The 26659-nt window shown below is 57.1% G+C and overlaps 1 protein-coding gene across 1 annotated transcript in view; it reads right to left on the bottom strand.

The window, feature by feature from the left end:
* Window positions 1–26659, bottom strand: part of EFNB1 (ephrin B1) — a 54842-nt gene that overhangs the window by 21908 nt on the left and 6275 nt on the right. The window contains exon 2 of the mRNA XM_055818157.1: window positions 1725–2002. Coding sequence (XP_055674132.1) covers window positions 1725–2002 — 278 coding nt within the window. The remainder of the gene's footprint in view (window positions 1–1724; window positions 2003–26659) is intronic.

Raw genomic sequence — 26659 nt, 5'->3', positions numbered from 1 at the left:
AGATGTTTGCCTGACATACAAAAGGCAGACTCACGGCTGTGCTCTTAGCCCCTTCTCCCCCCTCTTTGCCCACACTGCAGGGAAAGCTTTGCCTCAGCTGAGGGACAGCAGACGGACTGACCTTTTGGGTCCCAGAGCCACCAGGCTGGTACCAGCCACAGCTACTCACGGTGAGGGAGACAGGAGCCTGCCGAGGAGCTATGCCAGGGCTTTTGGCATCCCCAGCCCATCCCCGGGGCACCTGGGCTTGCAGCCAGGGTTTTCCTGCACCCCCCGACAGCTGCAAAGCTGGTGACCCCACCTGTGCCCCCCAAGTGACACTGGATAGACGGCCTCAGATCCGGGCAGCAAGGATGACCAAGTGATGGCAGCTCTCGAGAGACGTCAAACAGTGACTCAGCCCTGTGCAGCCCGCGGTCTCTGCTGGCACCACCACCATGCTGAGCCGGCTGAGTGGGTTGTTGCACCAGGTCCTCCCCACCATCACCCCTCCTACAGACACGTGGTGCCAGGCGCAGGCAACCAGGAACCCCTGCCAGCCCCTTTGTCACTACCCTGCACTCAGCCACACGCTAAGAAGCACTAAGCAAAATTTACCACAAAGGAAGCAAGGGTGGGCTCAGGGCTGACCTGCCGGAGCACATCCCGGCTGCTTTCTGTGCACCGGGTTTGCTCAAATCACCACGGCACCGCGCTACGACAGAGCACCTCCTGCCCCCCGCTGCCCACAACATCCTCGCCACCCCTCCGAGGGTGAAGATTTCGGGCTAAAAATACATTGTTTACCGACTGGAAAGCACCAGCTCCCACAGCTCGGCGCTCACCTCCCACGTGGGCAGCTGACCTCTGCACCCAGCCGCCTGCCGGCGAGCCCACGGCATGTGACGGCCAGGGGAGAGATGAGCCGCATGGCCACCGTGCCCTTTGCCGGTTGCTCCGCCGCAGGTTCACATGCGATGTGCTGAGCGAGGCTGAGAAGATGAGCCAGGGAAGCGCGAGCTGGCAGGCACTGCCCAGCCCAGTGCTGCCGAGGGACGGCCGAGCTCCCCGGTGTCCTCCCTCCATCTGCACCGGAGCTGGCACAGGCAGAGACATCCCTGGGCAATGGTCCCCTGCACACTCGGACCACCGGCTCCAAGAAAATCCAGCCCTCCTTCCCTCTCCACTCCATAAAGCCATGGTATTCCAAGAAACAAGAGGAACAGGCCAGTATGCAGAATTTTACAGCCATTTAGACCACAGCAAGCACTGAGCACCGCCGGTGGCTTCCCAGGGAGGAGGACGAGCATCTCCTCAGACACCGCTCCTCCTGATCCTGACTGATCCCACCAGGAGCTCCCCAGATGCAGGGCAAAGCCCTGCAAGAAATGCCCTGCAACACCTCCAGCAAAGACGGCAGCGAAAATGAAGCTCCGGGTGTGATGGTGCTCCAGACACAGGCTGCCCCTCCTTGCCAGGGCTGACCCCGGCCGGGGGGCATGCTCCTGCTCCCGCTCCCGGCTGCAGGCAGGGCAGGGGACACAGCACCGCAGCCAGATACGGGCTGGTGACCCGCTTGGCCAGTGACACATTCCTCCCCTTTCTCCCATCCAGCAGGAAATATTTTCCGTACGTGTCAGCTCTCTGCACTGGCCAAGTTGTGAACAAGCGCCTGGCGACACTCTCCAGGCCCCCACGGCCCCCCTGAGCCAGGGACGGCAGCGAGGAAGAGGAGGGCGACTCACATGTGATGAAGTAATCCTGCTGCCGCTTGAACTCCAGGCCCATGTAGTTGGGGCTGAACTCCTGAAACTTGATGGTGAAGCGGATCTCCTGCTCCGGCCGATTGCACGTCACTAGCACGTTGGGGTCCATGACGGTGCTGCAGGCATCTGCCTGGTCTTTCTTTACCAGGTACAGCTTGTAGTACTCGTAAGGCTTGGACGGCTCTGCCTTGGGGCAGATAATGTCCAGTTTATCCCCAATCTCCGGGTAGATGACCAGCCCCTTCCCAGTCATGAACCTGGAAGAGAGGAGGGCGAGAGGTTAGCCACACAGCGGAGCCCGTCCCACCCCGTGCAGAGCCCCACTCTCACACCATTTATGTCATGCTTAAACTCCACCGCTTTCCCTCTGCAGGATGTTTTCTGACACCAGAATAAAGTCCTCCTCTTCCTTCACCACCGCTGCACACGCAAGGAGCCAGATCAGGCTCCCACCGACAAAAACAGGGGCCTGCTTGGCTCGGTGCCACTCCCCAGCCCTCCCACCACAACAAGGGCGAGCGCCCTTCCCAGCCCCAAGCCTGGCACCCGAAAGGGAATGGAGTCTTCCCACAAAGGGCTGTGGAGCGGGCTGGAGACGTCGTGGCTCTGCCCGACGGCCAGGCAAGGAGCTTCCTGCAGGGACAGGCAATAATTAGGTATGGGGAGAAGTCCTGACAATGGGGTGCAGGGAGGGATCCCTTCCACGCCCCGGCTCCCCGAGGAACTCCTGTCCTTAAATGGAAGGGAGGGAAGCATCCTGCAGGACAACTTCCACCAAGCCAGGCTCAACAGCGTGCCCAGGAGCGTGGGAGGACCGGATGGAGAGGAGCAAGGAGGGAGGAAAGCTATTTGGGGCTGGAAGGCAGGGCATTGCAAAGGGAAGGAAGGCAATATGCTGATAATTAGCATTCAGATTTCATTATTGTGGAGCAACACTCTGATTTTATTTTTTTTTCAGTGTGAAGTAGAGGATTAGGGCAACAAGGAGGGAAGCAGCAGATCATCTACTTTGATGTAGGCAACGTAGCACGTTCTTGATGGAAGATAAGGTTGAATGGATGCTCCCGCAGAGTTATCTCTCCTGCAACTCCCTCATGTAATTTGGGCACGGCGAAAACAGAAGCATGTGTTTTGGCAGGCTGCACATCCGCGGCTTTCCCTTCCCGCTCTCAGACATGGCCGGTCCCTGCCCCATCCCACCCTGGCACTTGGATGGGGGGACAGGACAGCTTCTCCACCAGCCAGCTGTGCCGGCTGGGGCTGCAGGCACCACAGAAGGAAGATCAAATACACAGGACCAACCTGCTCCGTGGCTCTGGTACAAGTCTTAGCAAGAAGCCACGGAGCTGACACCAGCGCTGAGCAGCCCAGGCTCCAGGCCTCTGGCTGCAGGAGCCCCGGCAGCTCTGCACGCCAGCCGGCCAGGCTGGGAGCAGGCAGGCACAGCCTGAGCCCACGCACACCCCCGATGCCCTTGGCAATGGCTCCAGAGATCGGTGCCAGCTGTAACAGCGGGAGGGATGGGCAGGACGGACAGACAGACAGACTGACTGCCCCTCTCCGTCAGCTCGTTGGGTCGGAGGGGGCAGCCGCAGCAGAGGAGGCAAGGCAGAGGGGCAGTGGGTATGATCCCCCTCAACCATGAGCTGAGTTCAGGTGGGTTATCTGCCCCATGCCTGGCTGCGGCTCTGCCCCCTCCACCACGCCGGCTCCGGCGGTACCCAAAGCAGCACCACGGGGCATCGGGCACGGCGGGGACAGTCGGGATCATCCCAAACCCAGCACCGCCGGCAGAGTGGCTGTGCCTTTGCCACGCAAGCTTGTGGGAGTGATTAAGTTTTGTAAAAATCGTGACTTCTGGAAGGAGGCGACGCAGCAGCCTGATGGAAGAGCAGGAAACTCGGTGCAGGTGGGATGCTGCAGCGTGCTGCTGGCACGGAGGAGCCCGGCTCCGATCCCGGCGCTGCCGGCAGGTGAGCCACGCACTTTGCCTGAATGCTACCAAGTAGGTCAGCTGGCCCCTGGCCAGCACACGGCTTCCAAAGCCTTGGGAGCGATAAAGGCTTCCCCCACCCACAGCCGGAGCCCTGACGCAATCCCAGGAGCCGTGCAGCAGGAGATGCAAAGGAGCCCCTGCCCCTCCCTCCCCACCCTGCGCCAGCCCGCAGACATGCAGCACAAGTGCACACTTGCACGCTCGCTCACGGGTTCCCACCCTGAGAGGCAGCTGGATCCCACATTCGTTTCTCCACGGCTGGGCTGAGTCAGAGGTTCTGGCACAGGACTCCCAAGTGACTCAAATTCCCTCCTCCAGCCCCTCCTGCCAGCTCCCTCCTGCCCAGAAGATGCCAAACAGGAAGCCACAAACAAGTCAAGCAGATGTCTTGCAACGCCGGAGCAGGAGGAGAAGGCTCCTATCCATCCACCATCTCCATACCAGCAGGACCTATCACACCTCCTTGGCCAAAGCCTTGCCCAACACCTGCAAACCAACCAGTCCACGCGACACCAGCCTGCGCTGACGGCATGGCTGGCTGGCACCAGGTCAAGCTGAGTTTTAACCAGGGGAGAGGCCATAAAGCAATCAAGGCAGTTGAGAACATCCCAGCACCACATCCTGCTGGCACTCCTTCATCCTAGAAAACTCAGAAAGGTGGCCTATGGTTATTTGTTTCAAGGATAAAATGACGAGACGCATTTCTTCTACGAACACTCAGTCTCCGCTTCGGAAGCACACAGCTTCTGCCTGGGAATCAGCCCAGGAACCTCTTCCAGATCTCCCAACACCAACACCAAGCAAGACAGACTACCAGCCAAAAGCCGACAGCCCTTCACGGCACACAGCTGCAATGCTGCACGGGGCTTTTTGGGGTGGTCCTCCCACCACTGCGCCCCCTCAGCTGCACACCTGCCCGCACACATGTCTTTTACCCTTTGCACCTCCGATTTCCCTGATTTTTTTCTCCTCCATTTCCCCCTTAGCGTCCTCCCTCTCCTCTCTACAAGTAGGGCTCTTTCCCAGCTGACAGTCCAGGCAGCATAAGCGGTGGAGATAAACCCCCAACGCATATGCCTTCGAAACCCCTCTCACTGCTCTTTGGGCTCTTAACCACACATGGAGGTTTCCCTTTCCCCCCCCCCCCCAAAAAAAAAATCTGCTTTGTCACAAGCAACAGCTTATGATGACCATCCTAGGGAAGACTGACAACAGTTCCCATCACACAAGAATCCGTCTCTCCAGGAAATTCTCCTTTAAAATACAGAAGGTGAAAAGCAACATTTATCGCAAGAACAGCAGAGGAAATAAAAGCACCCAAAAATTGTCACAAGTTGCCTGTACGCAGTATTACAGCAAGTTCTGAGCATGAGAAATTTTACTTCAGAAGGATCATTGAAGGCAAAAAAGAATTACAGTCTTGACTTGTCTTTACAAGGACACATCTTCAAATTTATCTTAACTGGGAGGAATGAACAGATCTCCTTTTAAATTAATAGGGAAATTCATCGTGCCCTCAGAGTACACACTGTAATTTCAGGGCGGGGGGGCAGGATCTGCTGTATCCTCCACACATTACAGTTTGATTTCCCCGTTTTAAGGTGCGGAGGGGGAAAGAAAGAAAAAATAAAAATTCAAATCAACCTTAATGCTGAAACTAAGACTGACACCCGTACAAAAACAGGCCGCGGGACACAGCCCCAGACACACACTCTATTAGACAACTCGAATCCAGGTCCAGCAGCGTGGCAGGGCACCAAGGACAACCTGCTGCTCCAAGCAGTAACCTCCCAAAACCCCAGTTTCTGATCCCATTCCTGGGACACGAGCAGCTCCCTGCCCACCACCTGCCCCAGCAAGCCCCTGCCCGGCCTGCCCCATGCAATGGGATGCACAGTGACCCACCACCAGTGGCTGCTCAGCACTTTCAGGGCTAATCCTGCATGGCATGTGCTGGAGCTTTGCTGTGGAAGGCAACCAGTGGGTGCTGGGTGCACCCCAACCAGCCACGGTGTCTCCCCCAAACCACTCTGCTTCCCCCACCACTTAGGAGGAGGATGAGGATGGTAGCTCTAGTTTTATTTATTTAGCATCAGTACTATCACCAGTTAGGAGCTCACAGACAAGCATCCTTTCTCCCGATGTCAAAGGTGGTGGGAAAGATTAACTATAGCCATTAAAGCTTAAATATATATATATATATATATATCTTTTTTTGCCCCTGCTGCAAACTGCAGCCAGCTGAGCAGTGTGCCAGGTGGGGAGCACCAGCCTCCAACAGTTAGCAGCAACTTAAAGCCCCTCAAGGTGATTTTGGGGTGGCACCTGCGGCTGCCCACCCGCCAAGGAACATCCCAGCCAGGCATCCCCGCTGCTGCACCCCCGGCCTCCAGCTCCCGGCCCCGCAGGTTCCTTGGGAGCGATCAGATGGCAGCGTCCAATTTCCTCATTGTTTCGGGAGGTGTTTTCTGATGGGAAAGGTGAAAAGGGTATTTGTGAGCCTTGTAAACCAATTCCTCCGAGTTGGGTAAACAAGGGGAGCTCTGTTGGCAGCGGGATGCCGGAGCAGAGAGAAGGGATTAAAGAGCAGCCTCTCCCCCTGCCCCAAGTTGGGGGGCCACCAGGGAGGGGCCCCCAACCCCCTGCGAAGCAGGCAGCCCCCCCCTCTCTACAGCACAGAAGGCTAGGCTCCCTTCAGGGGTCCCAAAAGCACCAGTGGGGCCTGATGGAGTGACCCAAGGGCTACAAGTGGAACCTGCTGGAAGGGCCACGCACTTGGCCAGTGCCTGCTATCAGAGGCAGCCGCCCTGGCAGCACGGAGGCAGTTTGCTGGCAGGGGGAGAGCGGGCGGTTAAGAGGTTGTAATCCCTTGAAATATGCAGAAGGCCTGCCCTGGGTCCAGGCAGGGGGCTGCAGCCCTCACACCCCTGGGCTGTGCCTAGGCAGGAGGTCAAGCTGCCCCACAGCACCGGCACAGTCCCCGGGCAAGCACAGACCAGCCCCACGGTGCCAACTTCTCCTTCAGTTCAACCCCGACGTGTCTGGGCACAGACCCACCCGACAGCTCCGCACACTGAGGGTGCCCGGGGACCCCGGTGCCACCGCCAGCAGAGAGATGCCATCCTTCCACGGGCAGCTGAGAAGCTCACGCCTCACCTCCGAGGAAGAGCAGCTATGTGGGAGGGTGGCAGGACTCCCGGCAAACTGCTTGCCAGATCACAAGACCACAGCTATCCGGGCTGGCCCACATGCACCAGCCACACTGAGGATCTCGGGCAGCAGTGGCGCTCCTGCAACCGGCACATCCCAGTGGGCATCGCACAGGGATGACCTGCGCCATCCCGCTGCTGCTCGAGGATCAACAAGCCTAGGAACATGGGGTAAAATGGAAAACCATGTGAGTTTGGTCAGAGCAAGCTCAGGACTCGTGCTGGGAATGATACCTCACTCCTCCAGATGCACACACCATGCCGGCTCCTCTTCTCCATGCAGGCACGCTTGGGCTAGCAGGCTGGGTCAGAGTTAAACATGGACAAGCTAACACGTTCACAGCAATAGCTGCAGACACAAGTGTCCTGCAGATACGATATCAGCACCTTTACAAACATGCTAGCAGTCCTTCAGCTATTCCTCAGGGAGAGCACAAGCAGTAAATTGCCTGAAAATCTAATTTTTTTAAAAAGAATGGGTTGATGCACTTTCCAACAACCTCTCTCCCCCCAAGCCCAGGCATTCCTTGCACCACATGAACTGCAAAATCTTTGGGGCAGCATCACCCTCCTCCATGCCCAAGAAACACGATGTACCTCACCTTACTGTAGACTTTGCAGAAAACAGAACAACATCTAACAACAGTCTCCTCCTTGGAAGAGATGCTCTAAAGCATTAACGTTGACATACATACAAGACGACATATGCTAAATGCTGTTTTCTTCAAAGAAATCCAAAAATAACTCTATCTTACAAGAGGACATCTCCTTCTGGCAGCGAAGGCTGCAGGAAGGCTGCTGATGCCCAGCAAAGCGCGGCGCTGTGAGGGGAGGGCAGTGATAACCGAGGTGCATGTGGCATTTTCTAGTATGCAGGAGCCATGCGCTTTCCTGGTGCCTGGTCAGTTGGAGAGCAGGCTGGCACCGCTCTCCTACCAAGAGAGCGTACGGGTCCTTCCAGCAGGACCACAGCTCCTGCGAGCCACTGCAACCACAGAAACCCAGTTCGAAAGCCAAAACTCCCTGTACAAACTGGGCACGTACTCCTGACAAACACTTCCGAAACCTGCGAGAGCGCTGCCAGTGCCCAACTGCACACACACAATAAAGTGCCTGCCTCTCTGCCTTATTCTTGTTTGCTTTTCTAGGGCACAGCATCGTTGTTTCACGGCAGCTGCCAGGCACAGGGGACTCTCTGCCCAGGACACTTGGCTAACAGCTAGGAGAAATCCCCGGAGGAGACCTCCAGATCCCCTGGTGCCACAGAGCCAGGTCACGCTCCAGCCATCAGAGGGTCCCTCCAGAGCTCAGTCTGACCATCGCTCCAAAGCCCCTCCGGTGATGCCAGCCACCTCTGCACTTGCCAAAACCTGTACTGCCACCACACACGAGACATCAGGGGGTTAGCAGCAAATACTGGGACCTTGCTCAGTACCGTGGCTGAAGTCAAGCAGCAGCATCAGACAGGGACAACTGCATGGCCCCCCCCTGAGCTCAAACGAGACATCAGACATCCCGTTCCATGGTGACAGGAACAGGTTTTCCCTACGATACCCCCAGCAGGGCTGCCCGCACATGCTGGCACATCAGTGGGGGTCCCTGGCCAGCCCTGCAGGACACCACAGCCCACCACCCAACTCACTTCACCATTCAAGAGCTGAGGACAAAACAGAGTAATTACGTACTTAACCCAATGGCCCACCGCATCCCAGCACACCATCCCAGTACACCAGCAGCAGCCACAGCCCTGTCCCAGAGCGGTGCCAGCACCCTGAGGCAGAGGACCCTTCTTCTCCTTTTTGACTCCTGTTAAATTCCTGGGAACAAAGATATCTCGCAGAAGGAAGTTAATTACAGCTTGAATAAAAAGGTTCCCCGCTCTCCTCTGCCTCCCATCTGTATCTGTCTCCTTCTTGCTCGTTCAGTTGAGTTACTCATCACTGCAAGAGAGGGTAAATAGAAGCACGCGAATCCCCACACTTTTAGATCCCACTTCTTTTATGTGATCTTCTATTATTAGCCTCCTTTAAAAAGAGACTTCGATCTTTTTTTTTCCCCCTGCTGATCTATGTATAATTATTTTCATTGCCCTTCTGCAGACCTCTTCTATTTCTGCTGCATTCTTTCGGAGCCGAGGTGGCCAGCACAGAACACGGCAATTTCAGGTAACACTTTCTGGTAACTGCCTCCAATCTCCTTCACTCCTTTGGCCTCCCTCAAAAAGACACTTTCCAGCTATTTACGGCACCTTGTAGCCCCCCCAGCTTCCCTTTCTGCCCCCAGGCAGGGGGAACCGCCTCTGCTGAGCCCCACGGGCCCATCTCGTCCCATCCCATCCCCCTCCTGGGTACACTCTAAGGACCTTTTTCCACATCTTGGGTTTAATGAGGCCCATTCAACCCTCCCAAAGACAAAAGGCCCTTCTCGTTTCCAAACGGATTTACACGATGCATCAGTGAGGCATAAACGAGTCGCCATGGCAACCCACACCCCAACCCCCCCCAGCACGGGGATGCCATTTTCTAACTCCGCTGCTCCCCAAAAACCCTTTGTTGCTTTAATGCCAGCTGTAAGGCTCGTCACCGGCTGGTAAAAACACCCACTCACCCACCCAAAAGTGACCTCCCTCCCCGGATAACAGGGATGCCATTTTTTGAGATGGAGCTAAGAGATGCTCAAGGCAGTGCCATGCCGGCGCAGGCACCCCAGCAAGCTCTGCACCATGAGTGGCTCTGGGTCATGGTCAAGCTGGGGTTCCAATTAAGCAGAAGGCACGTAAACACCAGCCATGGGGGCAATGAAACCAAAACACCCCTCTTTCTGCCCAAAGAGGTGTGATGCTCAGACGGCGCAGGTGAGTCCACACTCAAGTGCCAGCCCAGACCTGGCTCCCTGTGTCTCCACAGGGAAGCCAGTGGCTTTGGCCATGCCAGGAGGCCGCTCCAATGCTTTGCACGGAGGTTTGGTAACCACGAGCCTCACAGTCAATGCTTTGCACCGTAACTCTCCCTAACCAGCTTCAGTCACTGGAGGCCAGGAGAGCATCTCGCTTAACCCATGCGGAGCTGCCCACACCAGGTGGGAAGCAGGAGAGATCCCATCGTGGCTCTTTGAGCTCTGTTCGCAAGTTCCACAGGCACTGCTATAACTCCAATGACCAACCTATTTTATCGTGACAACACACATTACCTGCAGCGTCTTCCTGCAATGGAAAGCCAGGAAGATCCAGGTGACAACTACAAACCTGCAGCCTGCAGAAGGGGCTCGTCTCCCTCCTTCAGCCCAGACCCCTTCTCCTTGGGGAGGAGTCCAGAGCAACAGCAAGGGCCAGCTGCACACCTCACCTGCTACTACACCCCAGCATGCTAGCATCCACGAGCAGAGGTGCCCTTCAGCCAAAAAAGCCACCCACCGAGCAGCAACACTGCCCCTCTGTACAGATTATGCCTTTAGTGTCCCCGCACCAGATGCCACAGCAGGGGAGGTGTACATGAGGGACAACTAGCAGAGGCTAAAGAGGCCACCAGGGCAAAAGGACGATCCCCATGGCTCTGCTCTGCCCTCTGCGCCAGCCCTCCTGCGGGTCAGCCTGCCCTGCTGTCGAGGGCTTTTGGACCCGGCAGTTCCAGCAGCGGTGACACCATGGTTAGTACGAAGCAAGAAGAAACCGAGCAGAAGTCGGCTCCAGCCACCAAAGATGCTGCAGAGAACAGGGCAGCAGCCAGGCTTCAGGAAAGCAGCACAGGCACGGGCCATAACTCGGCGCCCATGGCCGGCGCCTCCCATTGCAGCCAGCAACTGCCCCAGCCCCATGGCCAGCCCCACTGCTCTGGAGCCCTCCTGTGCCACAGAAGGGCTTTCTCCCTGAGCCGTCCAGGTAATCAAAGCGTGGCGAAGGTACGGGCCACGGGAAAGCATCTGAGCCTCAGACCCCCCCACTGGCCCCAAGGAGGACGGGCGATGGAGACCCATGGCACTGGCTGACCACAGGTGGACACCAAAGCACCCAGCCAGGCAGGGAACCTGGGGAGAAAGCTCTGCCATCCCCTCTCATGGCAGGGACTGTCAAGTCTGCCTTTCCAGCTGCCTCTCCTCCTGCCCCATCCCAACTGCGGCCCATGGGCCACCCACAAACACCTAGAAGAGGTTGGGTGGCTTTGGGCTTTATCCCACAGAGGCCAAAGCATGCCCCAGCGATAGCAGAGCCACTGCAGAAACTAGTGGCCATGCCGGGGCTCGCCGGAGAGGGGTACCCATTCCAGACCTTGAGCCACTGGGTGCCCCCTGCACACTGTCAATACACCCTCTCAAGCAGGATGGGGAGCTCGAGGCTTTTACCACCTCCCAGCACCCTGCCCAGGCACCTGCTGGTGGTGGGTGCTGACGGGGACCCCCAGCCTGCCACGGCAACAGGGCTGGGTGCTGCCAAAGGCAGGTGGCAGCACCCACCAAAAGGCAAAGATTTTCCTTTGTCACCTCACAGGCTCAGCCAGGATTGCCTCCCGACACTCGACCACCACTGAAGGGGGATGGCTGCTGACCGCCCCAATGCCCTGAGGAGGAGGAAGAGGAGGAAGGCTCAAAGCCTTTGCAGCCAGGCGCTGATGTGAGCAGCCACGTGCTGTTCCATCTTCCCACCTTCGCGCAGCACCCCATGCGTTCAGATGTTGCACCCAAACCATGCAAACAAATTATATTAATTCAAACCCGGCAAGAGAGGGGGTATTAGAAAATAAATAAATAAATAAAGCTGGTAAATGAGCGAGTTTGAGAAATTTAATTGGGGCCGGAGCAGTGGCGCAGGCTGCTGCTGCCACCTGCAGCACTCTCCGCAGCCGGTGGCGTGCGGCTCCGGGGACCCCAGGCTCCTGCCAGCGCCGTCCCGGGGTGCAGGCGCCGTTTGGGCAGAATAAGGAGCGCTGGGGTTCCCCTGGGCTCCCCCCTGCGCCCCACGTGCCCCCCTGCAAAGTCATTATTTCTCAGTGCAATAAGCAACTCGGCCAGTGATGGAACCAAGAGCTTGGCCAAAAAATATAAAGAGTGAAGGGGGGGGAAAAAAAAAAAAAGCACTATATTTTCTCCCTCAAGTAATATCATCCCGCACCTCCCCTCGGAGAAATAAAGACGAGCAGGGTTATCTAATTAATGCTGGCAAGAAGTGGGGAGGCCGGGGGCCGGGGGGCTGCCGGCGGCCCACAAAGGCAGCATGGGGAGCGGTCTCCCCGTCGCCGCCGCCGGCATCCCCGTCAATGGGGCCCCACGCTGGGAGTGAGGTAAGAGGGGATTCAAAGGGGGGTTTGTCAGGGGTTTTGTTTTTGAAAACGGGGGAGGGGAAGGGGACAGGGCTTGACAAGAGCTGACAGACAACTGAACAAAACCATAAGGGCCATGAATGGCAACACGGCTCTTTAATTGGCGTAGGAATGGAGAGAGAAGTGAGACAATGAGGCGCGGGCGGCGGCGGGCCGAGGCGTGGGCAGCCTGCGCTCACCTTCTGCCTGCCCGCACCACGAGCCCCCCGCCGTGCCTGCCTGGCCAGAGGTTGGCAGCTGGATGCTGCACCCGCAACCGCCACACCCCCCAAAAGCCACCCAAACCCCCAAGGAAATGGGCAAACAGTAAGCAGAGCCCAGCAGCCCAGCAGGCATGGCTGAAGCCAGGCGGCACCAGAAGCGGCACGAGCCCCGTGGCTGAGGCGAGATGCTGCAGCTGCTCACCCAGCCAGCGCAACCCAGTCGGGTTCCCCGCTCGGCCCCGCGTGTTTCCCCGCTTCGGTTTGGATGCTGGTGCCCTGGCTGCAGCCCCACTCATCTGGAGGACAGGGGGCCAGGAGGGGGGGAGGCAGGTTAAAAGGGAACAAGGTTGGATCAGCAGGGTTCCCGCTCCTTCCCTGACCCCTCCGAAATAAGATGGAGGAGATTTCGCCTCCCAGTTCCAAAGCAAAGAATTACTTTGGCAGGGGACGCGGCGACGGCTGGGCGCCCAGTTGGAAGGGAAAGCGGCAGGAATATGCCCAAGGAACCCAAGCCCCACTAATTGTCATGCAGATTAATCCCCAGCCGGGACAGAAAGGAGGCAAATTGCAGCCCTCCACAATACGGGGCTGGGGGGCGCAGGGGAAGGGGGGGGGGGGGGCGGCTCTGCCCACCAGACCCAATACCAACCCCAGTGTTTTCCGAAGACCCTTCCCCCTTCCCACCTCTCACTTTTCCAGCCCGGTCGGAAAAATGAAGAACTGAAAGCAAACAGCCAAGAGATGAAGTTACAGCCTGTGGTTAGTCCTTGGGCAAGAGGAAGCCCCTTCCTCCCTGCACCCCAGTACGTGATATCCCGGGCAACTTTGCACCCCACAAACCCAGTTTGACACTGGGAGCCTCAAATCAGCCACCTGCCCACGCTCCTGCACCCTGACCCAGCCAGCACCAAGGGTCCCCAGACCCCTCGGCTCCACGGCCACCTCTGAACCAAGGGAGAGGAGCAGCCAGCCTCACCCATTTTCCTGAGGACTTCCACAAAAATAAAGCCCACGCGTGCCCTGGGAAACAATGGCAGCGGGGACCTCCCGGCTGTGGCCAGGTCCCTAGGAAGCCCCTTCCCCAGCCCCCAGCAGCCCCTGATGCTATGCCTCCATCCCCGGAGACCCCACGGAGAGCTAGGGGACAGCCCTAGGGCACCGACCCCACTTGCCAGCAGGTCCCACGGGGGGGCTGGGGCTCAGGCTCGCCCCAGGGAAGCAATGCTGTGGTTTGAAGGATTAATCCCAACATTAGGAACTGGGGAGGGAGAAATCCCTGCAGATGGTTACCTGCAGCCCGGCTTCAGGATGCCCTGCCCTGCACCAACAGGTCTCCCGGGTTTCACCAGCCTCACCGGTGGCAGCTGCCAGCCCCCTTGGTCCCAGCATCACCCCTCACCGCGCCGCCGTGACTCACTGCTGGGCCCTTTGATCTCCCGGCTCCCAGATGTGGCCGAACGAGTTCTGTCCTGGTTCGGTCTGGAAGTGCCATCTTCCCAGGCAGCTGCAAATCCCCAGCCCTCAACTCTCGTGTCATTACCGGGAACTCGCTCAACAGCAGCCCGCCTTGTAACTTATTAAGACCTTCTCAACCACCCCATCAGAAGGAAGCGCGAGTACAGCTGCCCCGAGAGCTGCCGCTGCGGCCGTGCCGCAGGTGCCCCAGTAACCAGGTCACACAGTATTCCTCACCGCTGAGTCAGCCCTGCCACCCTCATGCTGCGCTGGGCTGTAAAGGACCTCCAGCTCCACACCATGGGGGTGGATGGGGTCTGGTTTAGGTCTCAAAGAAAAAGCTAAAGATGAGTCACGGGACCTCAAAAGATTCTTTTTTTCCGCCTGTTTTCCTCCTGCACACAAACTGTGAGAGGTCACCAAAGCCTAGTGAGCAAGCTCCGCCAGAAAGCGTGAATCCAGCTCCTACTCTAGGCTGGGCTCCTGGGTGTCACTCAGCAGGGGACAAAGGTGTCCCCTTCGCCCCAAAACATCGTCCTAGCGCTGCCCACATTCCCTCTTTACTGAGGAGTCCTGTTCAGGCACAAAAGCCCCAGTTTTCTATGTTATCTACAGCCTGCAGTGAAGAGAAAGACCCTCCTAACGGCTTCACCACTGGAAGGTGCTGGGATGGCCTGTGCTCCCCCTGTCCGCTCCTCCGCTGCTCCCAGTTTACCCAGTCCAGGGCTGGTCGGCACAGCAGAGCGGTGAGAGGGGCCAGGAGAGAGGCCAGCGTAGCACTCGGGTGTCAGGTTTAAGCCTCTCCTGCTGACAGAGCTGGCTCGTACTTGCCTTTATTTTTAGGCCAGATACACATACAGCTGAACTTTAATAAAATGTACAACCTCCAGCTGGGTAGAGGAGAAGGAGAGGAACCAGAAAGGCCATTGCTGTCTCAGGTGTCACAGACACTGCCAGACCCGGAGATCTTGGGACAGGTGCTCCTCTCCAGCCCCTTCCCCAGGGATGTCCCCAGGCCCTCCTGGGACACCCAGCCCCTGCTCCCGGCAGGAGCTTTAACAAGACGCTAAGGAAAGCTCAGGGTTTAAACCTAAAAATAAACCAGCCCTTGGGCCTGGGGAGGAGGATAGAGCACCAGCCGGCCGCTCCAGCGCCGGCCCAACGCGCAGCAGTTTCCAGTTGCCTGCGGACAGGGAGCGCTCCCACCCTCCCCCTCCTAGAGTCGAAAACCTCCAACTTGCCACCCACGCACATGGAAGAAGGCTGACGAGATGCCGCAGGAGAAACCCAAGTCTCCCCCCAACCACATCCTCCCCCTCCGCTTTGCTGCCAGATGCGATTCCCCAGAGCCTTGCCCCAAAATCCCGCTAGCTCAGGCGTTCCCGCTGCGGTCCTCACCCCACCACACGCTGTGCCACCAAGCTGGGGACACATCGCAGCCATGCCACAGTGCTGGGAGCCACGAGAGGGCTGATGCTGCCAACCCTTTTACTGCAGCAGGGAGTTTATTGCAAAGCACCCGCTGCATGAATGGGGCTGCTGGGGTCTGCCCCGCTCCGGGCACGCGGCTGTCCCCCCGCTGTCCCCCCCGTACGCCCCCAGCTGCAGGCCGGGCGAGGGGGTCTGGGTGCTGAGAGGACGCACGCCACCGGCAGATGTTCGCAGAGGGCTGCAACCGGGTGGCACGCTCCCAGCAAACCCCAACGCTGAGCACCACCACTCCAAGCAACCGGAGCTGCGAAAGCAGAGATCAAACGCCCACCGTGCACGCGCCGGGCAGGGATGGTTTCGGCACATCCATCAGGAAAGGGTTTCATTATTTCCCATGCCTTAAACTGAGCACAAGTGCTGCTGTAGAACCCCCTTAGTCCTGCCCTGCAGCCCCCAGGACCCAGGCAGGACTTGCCCCCACTCCACACAAACCTCACCACCTGCTCTTGCTTGCTGGACCCCAAATCACCCCTGCAGTCCCCCGGGGACCCTCAGCCCTTCCTCTCCTCTGTCCTCCGTTCTGAAGGGCTCCACCCTCCAACCGCCCTGCTTTACTCGGACGAGCTAAATACATTGTAGCCTTGCTTGCATTTAAGGTGCTTTTTCTTTTTAACTTATTAAGGAGAAAGTTCAAAACGTTTTCAGCGACTGCAACGCACTAATTTGGAACTTACTGCGGTGTCGACATTGCATTAAGTATTTCTGTCAACCGTGAGGACACACCATGTCTATGTAAGAAATTACACTAGCAATTATAGCTAAAGAGGCATGTAAAATTTCAAAAAAAAATTTAATGTATTCAGAAATGATAACTGACATTCTTATTAGGATTAATCTAATTTTAGTAGAGTCATTTATATCCTGCTTCTGGATAAAAAATGAATTTCAATTTTAAAACCTGGATGAAAACTGGCATTTTAAAAAAGTACTTTTAGAAGACACCCTGCATGATTAAGCGTGATGATAATATGAGAAAGCTTAACAAAAAGCTCTGCCATTAAGGAAGATATTTGTTAAACAAAACAGAAACAGAGATTTTTATCAACTCGAGCAGACTATTTCAGCCTAACTCAGGACCCGGCACTGTCGGGTGTTGTTTGCGGTCACAGGTTAGTGGAGAGCAAACTGGCAGCTGCAGATAACAGGGAAGGGTTGGGAAGACGCTCAGGGCTGGGTCAGAATTTTGCCTCTGGATGCTGGGAGCACAGGATGCATCCTGCACCCACGAGCAGGGAACCACCAGGCACCAGCAAGAGCGATACTGCCCACCCACAGCCTGGACAAGTGATGCTGCCCACCCATAGCCACAGACATCAGACATGGATGGGGAACAACTGCAAAGCACAGAAATGATTCAAAGACTGGAAAAACACTGGGGGGAAAACCCATAAAACATTGGGGTTTAGCTTATCCAAAAAAGAAAAAGCAAGAGATTTAACACCAAGGTCCTACGCAAGGAGAAGCTACAGAGCACTGAGGTTTGCTTTAACACCGAGCGGGGCTAATGCAGCTGTAGCATAGCCCATGCCACCCAGCGAACCACGCAGGCTCCTCTGCGGCTCTGGCATAGATTACTTGTCTTATAGAAGAATGTGCAGTTGGCCTCATGCACTGGTGTCAGTACTGTTGTAACTCGATGGAAACTGATAGTTTGAGTGATAAAGGTCCTGGCAGTCTCCATTTCCCACAAGCAGGCACAAGGAGCCTCTTTGCACCCTTCCCGATCGACCCAAGGAGGCCGCCTTTCCACAGCATACTGTTCCTGTTACGTACATCTCTAACAACAAAACAACCCCAAAAAGCATGTGTCACTCACAGGACCCAGCTAATGCAGGCGAGAAACCAGCTGAGGTGCCTCCTCCAGGCACACACAGTGTTCCAGTCCCCCTGTTCACATCCACCACACCCATGGCTGTGACTGCACCAACTAGATGTTCAGCCTGCCCAGGACGGGGAGGCAGGGGGGTGTGCGGGAACGGGAGGGCATGGGGAACCTGCCCCAGGCAGGGATGGGAGCCAAGGCACCCAGCACCAACCAGGGCTAGACACCCCTCCTCTCACCCACAGTCCCCCAGGTACAAAGGCATTAAGTATGTAGGCAAGACAGAGAATGATTTAAGAATATGTGGAAGGAGTCACATGCCAAGGGGGGGGGGGAAGTCCCGAGCTGATTATTTTATTTTCTACTGACAGTTTCAGCCACAATGGCCAATAAATCCCAATTACGGATTTTAAAAATGCTTCCTGCAGACACTTGGACCATCAAGGCAATTCTGGGCTCCCATAACTCCTGGTTTATGATGGTCATACATGTCAATCCTTTGCAGAGCCAAGCATTTCAATAAAGATGACCATAAACCTACATTAGAGATTAAAGGACTGACTCAGAAGTTTGTCAGAGGAAGAAACAAGTTTCCCTGCAATCGCCTTGCCATTTTTACAGACTAACAGTTCTGGGTTTTGATGGTTTTATACCAGTAGTAAATTTTCGGACTGCCGACAGCTTGGTGCGCAGGACAACAACTGAAGGAAGGCGAACACAGCAGCGGGGAGGTGCAGGGAGGACACGAGCTCAGCCACGGGCTCAGCTGACAACATGGAGATGAGAAGTGACAGGTCTCCTCTTGGGCTACCCATCACCTGCGACGGCACGGGGACATGCGATGCCAGCTCCGACCGACCTTCCCGGTTCTCCCCTCCCAGTCCCCTGGACCTGTCAGACTCAGAGAGCAGCGCTGTCCTCATTCCTCTTCCTCTCGCCTTGGCAGGGTCACTAGCTGCCAAGCAGAAGCATACGAGCACATGGGAAGGCAACAGGAGACCAGTGACACCCCCCACCGAGGGCTCCCCACCACTGGGCAGGACCAGGGACCCTGGGGCTGATGCGCACAGGGAGCACCCCCGGCTCCCCGACACCAGCAGCCACCCCTCACCACTGTCTATCAACGCAGCAGTGACAACCACGACGGAGATGCCTTTTAAACTATAAATGGCGGGTGTTTATTGTGCTCTTGTTTCCTGGATGAATGTGCTGCTTCCTTTCAGTAAGTGCTCTCTTAGGAGAAGGAAAAGGGAAAAATAAAAAAGCAGCAGAGAGGAAGGAGGATGACTCACAATGAAGCCACAACTCCACGAACACAGGAGAGCTGCCGAGACGATGCCAAGGACGAGGGCTGGGATCAAAAGGATGAGAGCGGATCAAACACGCGCCCTCCCCAGGGAGGGGACCAGCTGGCAGCAGCTGCTGGAGCAAGGAAGGTGGGATGGAGCCATGCCCCCCACCACCACCCCTGGTTTGCCCACTCGGCTGGCAAGAAGCCATCTCCCTTTCCCGAGGTTCTGCCGCTACTTTCCCATTTTGAACAGGACTCTCTACTTGTTTGACTTCATTAAGAAACGCACACAGGGCTGCTCCACACCAGAACGCGCGCGGGGATGGGGACGGGGAGGAGCTGTGGGTGCACCCAAGAGGGGATGAAAAAATGCCCTTTTCTCCAAGTAAATGAAAGAGCTGAGCCCAGCGCTCAGCGCACTGAAGGGGGCCGGTGCCCTTTCTGCCGGTGTCTCTCAAAGTCTATCAAAAAGTCCCATTTACATCAAAATGCCCTTCCAGACATGCTTCAATTTTACTTTTCCCCTTTCATCTCCTTCCACCCTCCCGCCCCACCTCGCAGCCCTATTGTACTCGCAGCATCTCGTGCGGTGGAGAGGGCAGAGTAGGCTGCCAGAGGAAAAGAAACAGGAGAGAAAGAAAAAAGCCTTAAGAGAGAAGCCGGAATCGCTCCTGGTCCCGCTCCAGCAGGAGCTGTGACCCCGTCTCCTCCCGCCCGCTGCTTGGCAGTTACCCCGGGGGGACAGCGCTGGCCGTGTCCCCACCATGGGGACAGGGACTCGGTCTGCCCCAGCCTCCGCTGCCGCCCAGGCTTTCTGGTCAGGCTCTGGTAACCACAGATGGTTTTAATGAGCTTTAACAAAAGCCTCGGGCAAGGCAAGGGTTGCGGAATTCTGCACCGCTCAGCACCCTCTCCTTGGCACCGCCGCCATCCCCGGCCAAGCAGCACCCTGCACACCCCACTCTCAGCAAGGCGGCTGCTGGTGGCACTGGGACAGCCTGACAAAGCACTCTGGGCACCGGCAGGACTGTGCATCCCAGCTTGGAAAACAAAGCATATGGAGTTTAAGTCCCTCCCTCTCCGGATCAGTCCTAAAAAATGCCAGGGGAGCTGGAACATTGCCACTCTGTGCCAGGCTCTCCTCTGCCAAAGCCCTGTCCCACCTGCCCTCCTCAAACAATTAGGATTTAACGAGCTGCTTTCTCCTCCCAGCCCTGGCCCCAACAGCACTGCACCCTCACTAACAAACTTTTGCAAGACCCTTGAAACCAGAGGCACTCTCCCCCCAGGCTGACTGACTGACATCCAAGCCCAAGAGCAAAATCCGCTCCAGGTTACAACAAGCGCAACCGAGGTTTAATTCCAGCCTAAGCCATTAAAGCCCAGCTCGAGCAGCGCACAATCCTGATGCCTTTTGCTGGGCTCTGTCCACCTCCCCTGTACACGGAGCTTTTCCAGTCCTCCTTTCCTATTGTCAGCATCTATTTTTAACCCCGAGCATTATTTCTCCCTGCGTGACTTCAGACACACTCCGGGGACAAGGTGGAATTGCTGAGCTGGTACCAGGCAAAGTGACTCAACTCTCACCTTCAGAAGCACTACAGAAATCACAGGACTAGGGAATTTTCCTCTGTTCACATCTTCCTTTCTCCTTCCTACCCAGGTTTGTCTGGGGCTAAAAAAGCACGGGGAAACACAAGGAAGTCAAACCCGTGCCCATCGCCAGAACACGCTGGCAAGACATGTTGCTCCCTTTTCTTCCACTGCACCTTTATCATCAGCCAGATTTACCTCTACTGCGGTTACCTTGGGGAAAAAAAATCCTGCATCGACACCCATTGCTGGTGTAAATCAAGGTCAGAACCGTAACCTTAAAAGAGGTCTTATGAGTCGAGTCTCAGATCTACCAGGCACGGGGAACCAGCTTGATAAATATGCAGAGAGGCGCACACATCCCCGGTGCAACAGGGAGGAGGCGTTTTCCTCACGGGGCCCTGGCCAGGCTGAGCGCGCCGGATGACAATGCTTCATTACTCCCTTTCAGCTGGTCCTCCCGGCGCTGCAGAGCAGTAATTAACAAGAAGGTCAGCAGCAAAGCCCTTCAAGAATCTATCCCTTCAGGGGAGTTTATCAAAACAACCCACCATTTGCCTCCTTCTAACTCATAAAGCACTGAGACCCAACACCAAGCACTCTGAGATGTTGCATTGCATGGGCAACACGTGTGCTGCGTTAGCTAGATGTTTACATTATTTGGCATTAAGAACCAATAAATAATCATTAATAGTATCGCTAGCAAGGATGTTCTCTGCAAGTAAGTCCGGATGCCAAAAAACGCGGTGTTTACAGCACAAGCATCCCAAGGCGGAGCGAGCCGCGGCAAAGCCGGGCGCAGCAGAGGCAGTCTCCTCTGGTGCGGATCCGGGAGAGCCGCCTGCAGTGCACAATGCAGCCGCTGCTGCCAATTCCGGATCGCGTCCCCATTCCCATTTCTCATCCCATGCATTTCTCATAAAGCCCGAGCTCAGGGGTGGGCAGAACGAGGAAAGCCTCGTGTCCGCCGCTCAGGACCACGCCGGCTGCCAGAAGATGCCGTGAAATCAAGGGCCATCGCATCCCAAGTTGTTTGAAACTGCTCAGGCCAGCCCTGTTTTTTGGGCTGACTCCCTGGTTTTGCTCACTGGAGCTGGCAGGGCACTGGAACACCCACAGTCCCAGCAAGGAAGGGAGGCAGCATCTGGAAGCAATTATCCCACTGCTCTTGTATCTGTCACCCGCTCCCCACCCTCATGTAAGGAAACCATTCGTACTATCAACAAATCTCTGTAACAAACTAGGGAAGGGATTCTCACCCCCTCCCTGACACGAAGTAGGCAGCAGAGGCTGTCCCAACACAGAGCACAGGGCAGGCAAGGTGCCTCCTGCCCAGCTGCAGGCACACGGGGTGAACTGGGCACACCTGGGACAGGCACTTGCAGGTACCTTAAGGAGAAAGCGCTCTCGGATAAGCAATACAAAAATTTCTCTGCTCCATCTGTGCACTGGTATGATGCAGCAGCACATTAATGCTTTACTTTGCAAGTCTGATGCTTTACAGGCACGGATGAACTCCTGGGAGCTCTGCGGGAATGGTCCATGCGCCTCCATCCTCAACCCACGCAGCTCCATCCTCAAAGAGGAAAATTAAGGAGGAAAGGGCCTCGTCTCAGAAAGCAGGAACCGGGGGGATCCCACGCAGCCCTTCCCCATCCCTGATGCCCCTCCCCAGGCTGGGGACAGCAGGAATGCCCCCACTCTCCCTGCCACTGCCCAGGCACAGCGAGCAGCCTGCACCCCGAAAGGAGTAAAACCCAGCCAAGAAGGGATGCTAGGCGGGCACCGGCGCTCCCTGGACGGGTGGCACAACCAGCGAACCCCCAGCACTGCTGCCTGCCTGGCACCCTGAAAGTGGGGGCACCCCCACCTGCCTTCCCAAGCGCATGGGCTCCACGCACAGCAAAGGGAGGTGGTTTGGGAAGGCTTTCGTGCCTCTCCTGGATGTTATGAAACCAGCCAAGGAGCATGAAACTGCCTGCCGTGGGTGGGAGCACCCAGGGCTATATGAAGAGCACTGTAGGATTCCTGCATGCTATGGGAAAGCACGCTGTGCTCCCCCACCCCGCACACACCCTTGCAGGGTATTTTTTTTTTCTTGAGAGAGAGACCAGGTAAGCACAAACAACCAGCACAGCCCCACATGAAGGGGGTAATTAGGGAAGCAGCACCCATCGCTAACCAAGTCAGGGCAGAGATCAAAAGCATCACCAAATGTTAAACCTCCCTGGGATTGGGAACCACTCCTGGGAAGGAACTCGCACGGGACCCCCTCTGTCCCCAGCCATGTGAGGTGGTCACTGGAGCCCGGTCCCTGGGGGGGCACTGGCTGCTCCCCACTGTTATGCCAGGGTGCCATCCTCCCTGGCCTTTTGGGGAAGAAATTTTAATTCTGCAAAAGAACACAGGAGGGAAAAGCCCAAGACGTGAAGCCAGGTAGCTGGCCTGTGCACCATCACGTGCCATTCCAAGTGCTCGCAGCCAAACCCGGCCAAACTCCTTCTCTTCTTAGGGTGGCCCTGCAGAGCCTCCCCCCAGGATGCGGCACCCATCGTTTGGCAGGGAGGGAACACCAAGCCAAATCAGTGCCACCATCCCCAACATCACACGAGCAGGCTTTCCTTCATCCCCTAACCCCAACAACAAGTTTTCCTGTAGCTCGGGCAAGCGAAAAAAAGAAAAGAAAATAGGAAAAAGTTCTACTGTAGCAACACTACCAAAAGGCGCAAAGCCGGCCATACCGGTGCAGGACAGAGGGGTGGGAGAGGGCTGGCAAGGCCAGGAGACACGGCTGCACAAGGGACCCTCCTCCCCCCTTCCTCCACCAGCCCTGGCCTGGCACTGCTTCCTTGCCGGGCTGCTGCTGCCCAAATTATTTCGGCAATTAGCTACAGCTAACGGGCGCGTAGGGGTAGCGAGGCACGCCACCGGCAAGCACACACCGGCAGGGATGCGCAGGCAGGGGTGCGCAACCAGACCGTGCCCTGGCAGAATTTACACGAAGAAGAATAATACAAATCTAAAACCAAACACAGCTGAAGGGGAAATTCCAGCTGCCTCCAGTCCCTCACACCTCTGGACACCTTCCCGCAACCCCAATCTGGATGGGGCCCTGCTCCCTGGCCCCCTCAGCTCTGCCCAGCAAGAGGGAAGGGGGCTCTGCACCCCCAGACGGCACGGGGACAGCTCTTCCCCACCTCCTGGGGAAGCATCATCTCCTCCTCCCACTGCGAAGGAAGCTGGGAACAATGGGATGCACCAGTGCCAGCTCCAGAGGGGATGCTCATGGACCACCCGCCTGGCCGCCCAGGGTCCAGGGACACACTGGGGCGGGGGGGGACAGCCAGGTGCAGGGGGCACAGGGTGCGAGCCAGAGCAGAGGCAGCTGCCAAGACCCCATCTCTTGCTTGCTGCAAGGGGCAGCTCCCCATCCCGAACACAGTGGGGACACACCGGAGCTCATGGGCTGCAGGGAGAGGTCACTACGGCAGAGATCATGCAAAGCCCCCGCAGCTCGCCCCCCACCCCAGCGCTTCCCACAGGAGAGGGGCTGCAGCTGATGCACTGGCCTGAGATTAAAAAAAAAATAAATAATTTAATATCTCTTCCTCCAAAATAACTGACTAATTGGCCAAGCCCCAGTGCCGTGCTGGGAGTGGAACCCAGGTTCACTCTTGCATGAAACATTTATTAAAGACATCAGAGGAGAGGAGGGCAAGGCAGAGCCCGGCAGGCCGTCGGAGCGGGGCGGTGCCCACAGCCAGGTGGAAATTTCCCATCACACCCAGAGGGAGGAAGCCCAAAAATCCATCCCGGCCATCCCCCGAGCAGGGCCCGAGTCAGCCAGGGTGAGCATCCCATCCCCGTGCCCACCGGAGCGTGCCGGAGCGTACGGGGCTCTGAGCACGTAAGAAAGAAGGGGGTCTGCTCCCCCGGCCCCACGGCTGCCCCCTCCTCTCCTGCCTTTAATCCCCAGCCCCAAAGCAGAGCCCTTTTAGGGGAAAGTGTAACGCAATACCTGGAAAATTTCTCCCACCCGCTCTCCGCTGCCGGCTGCCAAATTTAAAACATATTTGCTGCTCGGCCTTGAAGAAACGTAACCTGCTGCTTAATTCCAACACGTTTATTCTTTGGGGGCAACAAAGAAATTCGCACTGCCGCTGGTGGCTCCTCTCCTTACACCCCACAGCTCTCAGGGGTGGGAGCTGCCAAAAAATTGCCTGGGAGCCGTCCGCCCCCACGCCAGCACCGAAATGCCGGGGAAGGGCAGGGAGCTTGCTCTGCCCATCCCATGGCACCGGTGCCGGCACGGCAGAGGTTTCTGCATGGCAAGTAGATGCCCTTCAGCCCCCAGCATCAGCTGGAGGTGCCACCGCCCTGAAATCCCTTGGGATACGGCACGGTCCAAGGCAATACAATGCCCCAGAGCACGGGAAGGGGCTGGGACCACCACCCACTCCGCAGGGAGAGGACCCCTCCTCAGCGACAGGGCCACCCTTCACCTTGCGCAGCCCCCGAGGGGGTCCCCACACAGCCCCCCACCAGCCGGGCTCCTCGGCCAGAGGAATTTTCCAGCAGGGTTGGGTTTGTGAGGGGAGGCTGGAGCGGTGGAAAGGGGCCGCGGCAGCACGGGGCTGGGGGAGGGCACAATGTGTTTAGCAGACTGAGCGATCCAACAGGGCCCATTAAAGGAAACAATTTGTAATACAATAATTATTATGTCGTTTCTCTGGACTCTTTCCTAAGCCTCTCTTTAAACAGTTAGAGGCTTGACGTGCCTGCATAAAGCAGACATGATCTGTAGGGCTGAGGATGCTTAAGTGCCCACATGGGCCAAGACAAGGCCGAGGGGTTGGGCGCACACCCTGCACCCAGCGGGACAGCATCGCACCCTGGTTTGCTCACAGCCCTCGAGGGATGGCAGGGGAACCACCGGGAACAGACGGGGCCCTGGGAAGTGATGCTCCCCAGCTGCAGGGCAAGATGCTGGCATACCCCCAGCACCGTCAGGTGAGGGGTCCTCTCCCCACGCGCTGCTGGGTCCAGAGCCGCCTTTGCTCAACACCATGGCAGGGACCACATCCTGGCAGCGCGGCCAGGACCCGCAGCTCCTCCAACTCTTCTTTTATGCTCTGAAGTTCTCGGCTGCACATCTGAAGAAAGCAGCGGCAGTGAACAACAGAGCGAGAGCAAGCAACACAAATCCCCAGGATAATGAGCCCGGAGGAGGGAGACGGTGGGCTCTATCTGAGGAAGGAGCCGTGCTTTTATTGGAGAGCCTAAAAGGGCTATAAATCCTCAGATTCAAAGGCGAACTCGAGCTCTTTCAAGTCTGAGGAAAGCCTGGGATGTGTCAGCCGGGAGGACTAACCACGCCGCGTCCCCTGCTGAAGTGGCCTCTTCAGCAAAGCCGCGCTACAGCCCGGGATATTACACCCAGATCCTTTCCATATGCTGCCTGCCCGGCTGCAGGCAGGGCACGCCATCACCCCTGCTGGCACCGGGGGAGCCCACCCTGGACCCCCACCCGGGCAAGGACCGGCCACACCCTGTCTTAAGGCGGGAAGTGCTTTTGCGCCCACTCCCCCTTCCGACGCCCGTCAGTAATTTGCTCCCCAAAACGCCAGTGGGAGTCGGGGGGGCTGCGAACCTCCCCCTCGCGTTCGGCTGCAATACTACAGCGAGCCCAGACAAAGAACGCCAGAGCCCAGCACCACCACATCCCCAAGCATCACTGCGTCCCCGAGCATCACTCCGCATTGCCACCAGACCCCAGGCTGCCGTCCCCGCGCGACAGCCCACGCGCCAGACTGCACTACAGGTTTCAGAAAAACCCATTAAAACACTCAAAGCGGGAGCAAAGAGAGGACAGTGTCGAGCCTCAGCCTTGCACTAATGCACGTGCAGCCGCTGACGTTTCCCAGCCTTAACGAGAAGGAAAACACACAAACGCTCAGTGATCAATATTAATGGTGTAAGGGTATTTATAGCTGATAAGCTGCAAAAATGCTTTTTCTGAAGCACCTACTTAGAAGCCATTTGATACTGAAAGCCAGGCGGAGCAGACTGTTCCTGAGGCTGGGATCGTGCTGCAAGCCAGGGAGCCACCAGCCACAAGGAAAGGATTGCCGGGAAAAGGGACACTCATCTCCCATCACGGCACATGGAGCACTGAGGCAGGCTCAGGTGCCACCAAAACCAGCCAGGACCACCCTCGCAGGGACGGCACACACCCCAGGCCTCTGCAGGGGAGAGGGGCCTGGCCATCACGAGGAAGGCACTTCTGCAACGCCAGCCTGAAGGTGCTGGGACAGAGAGCTCGTCACTCAGCATCCCCTGGGCATCCTGTCCCCAGCACCTCCATGGTGGCATCACCGAGAGCCAACCCGCATCCAACCGCGTTGGCACGAAGCCTCTCACTGCAGCCCAAGCCCACCAGACACGGCACACATGGACATACGCACAAGCACAGCATCGCGGCAGGACAGACCCCTGTAAAACACTGAGGGCAGCTCACGGATGAACACTAACAAGCCCCCCTG

Source organism: Falco peregrinus, chromosome 13, assembly GCF_023634155.1.
Source record: "Falco peregrinus isolate bFalPer1 chromosome 13, bFalPer1.pri, whole genome shotgun sequence".
Lineage (NCBI taxonomy): Eukaryota > Metazoa > Chordata > Aves > Falconiformes > Falconidae > Falco > Falco peregrinus.
Note: the sequence above shows the minus strand (reverse complement) of the source record. Positions and strands in the feature narration are given on the sequence as shown.